The sequence below is a fragment of the Hevea brasiliensis genome, chromosome 16 (assembly GCF_030052815.1).
Source record: "Hevea brasiliensis isolate MT/VB/25A 57/8 chromosome 16, ASM3005281v1, whole genome shotgun sequence".
Classification (NCBI taxonomy): Eukaryota; Viridiplantae; Streptophyta; class Magnoliopsida; order Malpighiales; family Euphorbiaceae; genus Hevea; species Hevea brasiliensis.
This window is the reverse complement of record NC_079508.1, coordinates 68,967,401-68,975,181: the sequence shown is the minus strand read 5'-3', so window position 1 is coordinate 68,975,181 and position 7,781 is coordinate 68,967,401. Positions and strand designations below refer to the sequence as shown.

The following is a 7,781-nucleotide window of genomic DNA, read 5'->3' as shown; positions in this document are numbered from 1 at the left end:
TTTCATTGGCTTGGATTTTTTTTTTTTTTAAAAAAAAAATCTGAGGAATTCAGCAGCCAGAAGGGCTTGTATTAGTATAATATTTACTTCTTACAGGCAATTAAAAAAAATCAATCATATCATCTTAAAAAGAGCCAAATCCAAGCACAAGCAAGCATCCATATCCTTTTCTTTTCATATTACTTTAATCAGTCATTTGCTAATTACTATTACTTTAATTATTTAATTATTCATATGAAGTAAGCTATGTCCCCATTACAAAATGTTAGATGTTTTTATTTTCATATTTGTTATTTATGAAATCATTCCTATACTATATAATTATTTATTAGCACCGTTAAAATTATAAAAATTAATTATTTCATTAATTTCTTATAATTATTTTTGTTTAATATTTGTTATTCTAGAACAAGGAAAAAAACATAGAAGCCTCAATATATTTATATCTATATATATAAAAAAATAAATCATGTAGATTATTTAATAAACCTCGATATATTTCATTAATTGCATATCAATCTGCATACTGTAAACGTGTTGGAATCTCATAAGAAAACTAATAAATAACTAAATAAATGAAGGGGTAATGAGTATTAAAATCTAAATTTTTTATTCAAATTTCAATTATAAACAATAATGATAATTAAATTTTTATCAATTATATATATATTTTTTAATAATCTTTCAGTATTTGGTGATTCATTGACTTTGACTATTTTCGGAGTCAAGCTAATATCATACTTATATGAGAAAGCTTTCTCAGAGTAATTTTTTCTCTTTACAAGATTCAAAGTCGAAACCTAACTCGAAACCTTACTTAAAAGGAATTGAGTTCTTTCCATTATTAATTTAGAGTCAATTGTAATATACGTGATATATATTTTGTTTAATAAAAATGTTAATTTAACATAAAATACAGCACATTTAATAAAAAGAAGGGGCAAAGAGTGAATACTAGAATTAGTTTAAGATTTTTCTGGCAATAAATTTGGTTATAATGAATAAAATAAATAGTAATTATTGATTTCATGTGAGTTCTTACATGCGCATTAAGAAATTTTAAAATGAAAGTTCTTTTCATGTTCTGTCAGTATTAATTTAAGGATTTCAAATCTTGAATTAATGTGGTCAATTTTAAAAAATGGTTGCTCTGATATTTCATGTTAATTATAGTATTATAATTGGAGAATTTCTCTTTCCAATCTTTTTAGGGTTTCTCGAGGATCACATTCATGATTCCATAATCCATAACCTCTGTTGTTTATTGTCATTAGTGAGCATTTAACAGTAATCAACGATTAACTCTTCCTCATCGAATAATGCGAAGAATCTAATCTGCATTGAAGGTTTTCTTTTTTTTCTATTTCTTATTATTTTTTTAATAAATTTAAATTTTTATTAATAAAAGATAGATTCTCATTCTTATTAATTATATCAATTAGATTAATTCTATTTAATTCATTAAAATTACTATTTTAATAAATATATTTTTGCAGGGACACCATTATTAGACTTGCTTGAGATCGACTAAATTAAGCAAACATGTCAGAATTTTGGTTCTCTATATGTGATTATTTTTATTTAAAATGAAGGGTATCAGATTCGTTTTACATATAAAATAAGGTTGGTTGGAACTTGAAACAACCTTGGTGCACGCTTAAGAAATAAATATTCAATTTGGTCTGTCCTTGGAATCTTTGCAGGAGCTGGGGTATCATCAGGCAGAAATGGAATATTGGGTATTAACTCAAGGGAAACCAATCAAGTTCTCTGCTATTTGTAGGAACTGGGGAAACTTTTTTAGCTGCAGATTTGTGGTTTTGTGAGAATAATTCTGACTTGTTAGTTCTAATATGCTATACTTTTTTGTTCTGAACAATGGAACTAATTTGAATTTCAAGATTTTCAAGATTCAAAATCCTAATGCAGACAGGTTAACATCAGAAATCCATAGAAATTGGAAATCAGATTTCCTCACAGGCTGCAGCAATGGGGAACTCTGAATTGCCCACAGCATTCCAGCAATCCACCTTTGAAGAACCATTTAGCCTTTAGGGGAAGCTTCAGTGGACTTATGTACAAACTAATGGCTTTATCAAAATTTCCCTAATTAATATTGAAGTTACAGACAAGGAACTAAAAATCCTGTTGCAAAAAGAGAAAGAACTGTGACTTTGCAATGTTTTAGCATTAAAAAAATGCAAACGAATATATTAAATGAAAATCAATCGCAAATATGACAAGCTTTTAAGGAATTACAAAATAACATGAATTGAAGAAACTTTACCTACATTCAGATTGCTATTACTTTTGTACAAATTGATTATTCACTCTGATAGAACTGTTACATATAGAATTTCCTTGTGGACACACCCAGCCGCTTAAGCTATACACAGTTTATAGGTTTCTGTTTATCAGGAAAAATGATTACCGTTTCTTGGAATTCTTTAGGTGTCGTAGCGTCATCACAAGATGTTGTCTCTCTCCTTCTACCTCTGCAAACTTGAGACTTATTTCTGAATATCTCTCTTGCATCTCCTTCAGTTCATTTTCCATTGATTTGTTTCTCTCCTTCAATGATTCTAATTCACTCAGTAACTCATTAGTATTGCATTCTCCGTTGCTGATGACACAGGTTTTCAGTTCTTTCTCTGATATAATGGCAGAATTTCTGGAAGGAGAGAGAGAGAGAGAGAGAGAGAGAGAGAGAGAGAATACTAAGAACTTGTTAGGAAGGAATTAAGCTAGATCTATTGTTATTGCCATAATGTCCTCGAAAAAGTACTGAAAACTAGGAGGAAATTTGGAAAAAAAACTCAACTCACATAATTTATTATTTATTTCAAAATCATACCTCTTGACTAATGATTTTGCATTTCCATTCTCTTTGGACATCCATGCTGTATTGCTCAGATTCTCATATGTGCTTCTTATATCTTCAGCTAAACCACCATTTGAAGTATTGCCAATGGTGTCCTCAGGCAACTGCATCCCAAGCATAATCATTCAGAAATGATGGTATGATGTACACTTAGGTGACATTTAGAAGCAAATACAAAGATAAAAACCTAGTAGGCATTTGATCGATGAGGAAATAAAGGCAAATTTGTTCATCTACTTCTGTGATGGCCTCTTCTAACTACATGGGCATTAATACTCTCAGATTTATTTCCTGGTTGGCTCTTTTCTGACGTGAGATATATAAATCATTGCTAACCTTTTGGCATTGCTTTTCAAATAAAATTGCACTGTTTTGATTGAGTTCTTCCACTCTGTGCTCTAACTCTTCAATTTTTTTTAGCAGATCCCTTTCCTTCTCCAAAAATGAATTTGCTGAGGTTTCTAGAGCAGTTTCCTTTAGCTTTACTTGTCCCTGTCATACAAAATCATGACATAATGAGTACTTATGATCATGTTCCCTGTAACAAGAAGTCAATAATCGAATTCTGCAAAACATGAACATATTGTAGGAAGGTCAACATGAATCTCATATGATACTAATATGAAAATCTTCCTCTTGTGGCAATCAGCAATATTTATGGTTTCAAACTGGTGATCATTGCTGCCACCTACACTAATATTCAGCCTGGCCTATTCTAGTAAAAACTTTTAATTTACAGTACACTTGGAGTTCTAGATTTACCTCAAGCAATTTTATTTTCTCCCTCAGATTTGTAGCCTCTTTGGAGCCATGAGAAGCTAGAGCAGATTTATTGTTTCTGAGAGTCATTCTTGTGCTATCAGATACTGCTGTGCGTTTGTTGCTTTCCTTGAGCTTCTTCTCAATACTAGTGATCGTATCATCCTTCTTATTAAGGTCACCCTTTAACTGGAACACTTGCTTTCTAAGTTTTTCTTTCTCCAACTCATCTTCAAAGAGAGAATGTTTCAAGTCATTACACTGAGCTTTCAGTGATTCCACCTCTGTCTGCATGAGACCCATTGCTGTCTCCCTCTCATCCTTGAGAGATTTCATTTTATTTAACTCCTCCATCAACTTCTCCCCTTCCTTCTTCATCAAAGCAAGGGTGCTCACCAGTTCATTCCTTTCTATATTTCCTTTTTGTACCAGCTCTTCAGTATGCTTAATCGATGCCTTCAACTGTTCCAATTCAACTCTCATATTTTCTTTATGTTCTGCTTGTTCAGAAAGGATATTATTTTCCATTGTGCACTTTTCAAGCTCATTTTTTAGCCTAAGGATTTCTTGTGAGAAAGATCCAACAAGTTCCTCCTCATGTTTTTTTTTATGTTCCAGCTGCTTTCTTTTATCATCAATTTCCACCAACATTTGTTCTATCTGATCCATTTTGAAATTTAATTGGCTGGAAAGGTAGCATAGTTTTGTCTCATAATCATCCCTAACTGAATGGAGATCCTCATTAGCTTTCTGAAGCATTTCTTCAAGTTGACTTTTCTTCATACGCAGATCATTAGCTTCCGCCAGCGATTTTATGGCTACCTTCTCATTTGCATCAAATGTAGAGGCCATTTGCATGGACAGTTTTTTAAATTCCTCCTGTAGCTTCTCAGCTGTATTAGCATTCTTCCATCTGGTCTTTCTTAAGGCTTCCTCTGCCCTGATGGCTCTTTGCTCCTGCTCAACTTTTCCACAAGTTACAGCTTCAAGATCAGCTTCAAAACCTTCAGCTTGCTTCTCCAGTTCGTCCTCCAAGCTCTTGATATAGGTTTGCAGTTCATTTATGGTCGCCAGAGACTCAGAATATGCTTTGGACTGCTTCTGGAGTTCATTTTCCAAGCTCTCAATCTGGGCTTCTAGTTCATTTATATTGGCAAACGAAGAGCATTCATACTGCAACATCAGTTGGTCTTGCAGCTGACTTTGCTCTAATTTATATGACATGTCATGGTTCTCCTGCTTCAATATCTCATAGTCAAGTGCAAGCTGCTCCATTTGCATCTCTAGCTCATCTTTATCTCTCCTATAGATCTCTATCTCACTGCTGAGATCAATGATCCTTTGCTCTAGTAGGCATGTTTCTTTAGCATCTTTGTGCTCCTTAACAAGTTCTTCCAATGCCTTTTGCTCTTCATCATCATCAGTATCACTTTGTGACATAGCATTCTCAGAGAATCTTGATTTATTTGAAGGATCAGATGTTTCCTTACTTTTCTGCTCCAACATTTCTTCTAGGTCTTTCACAGCAAGTATCAGCTCAGCATTTGATTCTTGGGTCTTCTGCAGTTGTAATCGAAGATTGGTATTCAGGTCCTTCTCATAATTCAGTTCTTGTCTGATTTCTTCAAGAAGAACCCGTGCATCTCCACCCTCAAACTGCAACTTATTTTTGCTTTTTGCCTCCTCTATACGTTTCTGGAAGGCTTTAAGTTTCTCACATTCCGCCTTGAGAACATGTCTCTCCTCTTTCAAGCTCATGACTTCTCTTGAGAGATCCTGACCCCTTTTGCTTTCTTTTACAATTTGCTTTCGAAGGGTCTGCAATTCCAATTCTGACAAATCTATTTGCCTAGCCAAAGAAACAATTTCATCCTTGAGCTTTTCAATCTCAATATCTGAATTGTGTTGAGATCTTTCTGCTGTAAGGTTGTCTAGAGAACCGCTTATTGAGTTGTCAATACATATTCCATGATCAGAGTCTGCTGACCACTCCCATTGTGATTGCCGATTCTCTTCATAGATCTTTGCTGAGACATTTGCAATTGGTTTATGAGGAACTGAGGCATGGCTTTGAGATGATGGGAAGCTAGTTGAATCCTGTAGGATGTAATTATTTCTCGATCCAAGTTCCCATGGGGTGTTAAGCCCAGAGCTGCTCTCAGAACTTGACATTGTTATGTCAGATCCACTAGATGTTCTGCGGTCACCATTTACATCAGACATGTGGATGGCATCATGAAGTGGTCCAACCTTCAACAATACAAAATGCACAAACGTATTTTCACCAACCATTTCTCTAATTACAGGATAAAAGAAAAGGAGTTATAGGAAGGGTGGAAACTTATAATTTGCGTTTGTAGTAAATCTTTCTCCACCCTCTAATTTCCCCAATCATGCAAACCAAGAATTAAAGAATCGCCTTCCGTTAAAAAAATAAAAAAGAAAAAGAATTGCCTTCTACCGCTAGGTTGCAAACTTACTTCATTAGAATTGCTCTTACTGCCTTCTTCTTCGCCATTGCTTAAGTGGGCGTTCAGGGTTCTATTCTGGGTTTGGATGTCTGTATTGTCAGTTTCCTCCACATCTCTGTAAAGCTCTCAGAAAAGGCCAAAAGTACAATTAAAATCAATAAAAGCTAACTCCAAAATAAGAAAAAGCTATGTAAGTACGACATCACTGTTACCTTTGATCGATACCCCCCTGCAGCCTCTGAATTGAAACCTATTGAAAACCAATAGCTGAAGTTAAATTCCAGAAATCAATGAAAAGCCGCGATTTTTACTCAAACTCAAGCATATGTCTTGTCAGAACTCCTAAATTTCTGATAATGATATCTGTTACATTAAATGCTGGAAGGGGAGGCAGGGACTCACATGCAAAACCCCATTAGATTTTGAATTCCTCAGGGGAAGAGAAACAGTGGAGGCTTTTGTAGCCTCTGCATAATTAGCAAGATCAATTGAAACTTCTCCAACCAAACTGTTTTTTGAGGATCCCTACAACAATCCAAAAAGATCCAATTACAAAATGAAACACTCAATTACATTTAACACAATAGAACTCAACAATATTAAAGAAGTTTCTTACAGTTGAAACAATGAAATGATATGTTCTCTCATTGATCTTCCCTGTTCTTGCGTCTTGAGCGAATTTCACGGTTTCATATATTGGATATTCCCACCGACAGCTTCCCTCTCGGAGTATACCCTTCTCTAGTCTTGCTGTTGGCTTCCCAACGCCCCCAGGGACCACAGACATCACCAATGCATCCACATTCAGCTGAAAAACCTATATTCATAGATCACCAGAAAATTTTTAATCCCTCTGATCACTCGATTCACTTTAACACACAATGGTTCCACATCCAAATTCTTCTTTAGACTTGGAAGGAGACAGGAAAAGAAGGTAGAAACTATAATTTTGAATGAAACAAGTCAAATACTCATGTAAGGTTCAAGTTAATGGAATTTCTAGTTTCTTCAGGTCCCACTTAAATGCACAGTCAAAGTTTTAAATTTCTTCTATTTTCCTGCATTTTCTAAGTATCCAAACGTTCAACAGTATGATTAAATACAAAATTCCAATCTTTCATTATAGCTAAAAAAAAAAAATTGAGCCAGCCAATCAGTAAATTCAATTTAAACATTTAATTTTAGAGAGAAACATATAATTGTATGTTTACACTGCATGTAAGAATACCTGAGTTACATGGAAATGAAATTTTAACACAGCTTTGACCTCGTTCTTCTCGCTCCTCCGTCTCGCCGACCTGAACATCTTCTCCGGTGGAGCTCCACCGGCGAATTCGCCGGGAAATCAAGTCCGTCACCGGAACATCAGGCTAAAGCGCCAGAAAATCACCATTTCCTCGATCGTTCCATCCAATGCAGCCCAAGCAATCAACTTCTGGACCCTATCTGAAAATGCGCATGAACAAAGTGCACGTATAGGTATGGATGATAAGTGAATGTTACGGAGAGGGAAGCGAGTGGACTTAGAGAAGGAATGCGAATTAAGAAGGGGAAAAGATAATGAAGAGAGCAGATCCAATGAGAACTGAGAAGCTTCTTTCACACTTTTCTCTTCTTCAGGTTGTAAGGATTTCCTCCTTCGTAACAGCCTTTCAGAAAGTGATGAAGCA

General features: G+C 34.8%; 1 protein-coding gene across 1 annotated transcript; it reads right to left on the bottom strand.

Moving 5' to 3' along the window:
- Window positions 1-2,245: 2,245 nt before the first annotated feature.
- Window positions 2,246-7,781, bottom strand: LOC110643505 (uncharacterized). Its single transcript, XM_021795893.2, has 9 exons — window positions 7,340-7,781; window positions 6,728-6,928; window positions 6,514-6,636; window positions 6,324-6,361; window positions 6,121-6,226; window positions 3,644-5,890; window positions 3,218-3,373; window positions 2,855-2,985; window positions 2,246-2,671 (listed from the first exon to the last, which is right to left on the bottom strand). The coding sequence occupies exons 1-9, from the start codon at window positions 7,415-7,417 to the stop codon at window positions 2,428-2,430; spliced, it is 3,324 nt and encodes a 1,107-aa protein (XP_021651585.2). The 5' UTR covers window positions 7,418-7,781; the 3' UTR covers window positions 2,246-2,427.

Bases quoted from the DNA above. Each gene is read 5' to 3' on its own strand.
- LOC110643505 (XM_021795893.2), bottom strand. From the start codon at position 7,417: ATGTTCAGGTCGGCGAGACGGAGGAGCGAGAAGAACGAGGTCAAAGCT. The intron at 6,637-6,727 runs GTAAGAAACTTC...GGATTGTTGTAG, and splicing joins ATCATTTCATTGTTTCAACT to GGATCCTCAAAAAACAGTTT. The intron at 6,362-6,513 runs GTGAGTCCCTGC...GGTTTTCAATAG, and splicing joins AATCTAATGGGGTTTTGCAT to GTTTCAATTCAGAGGCTGCA.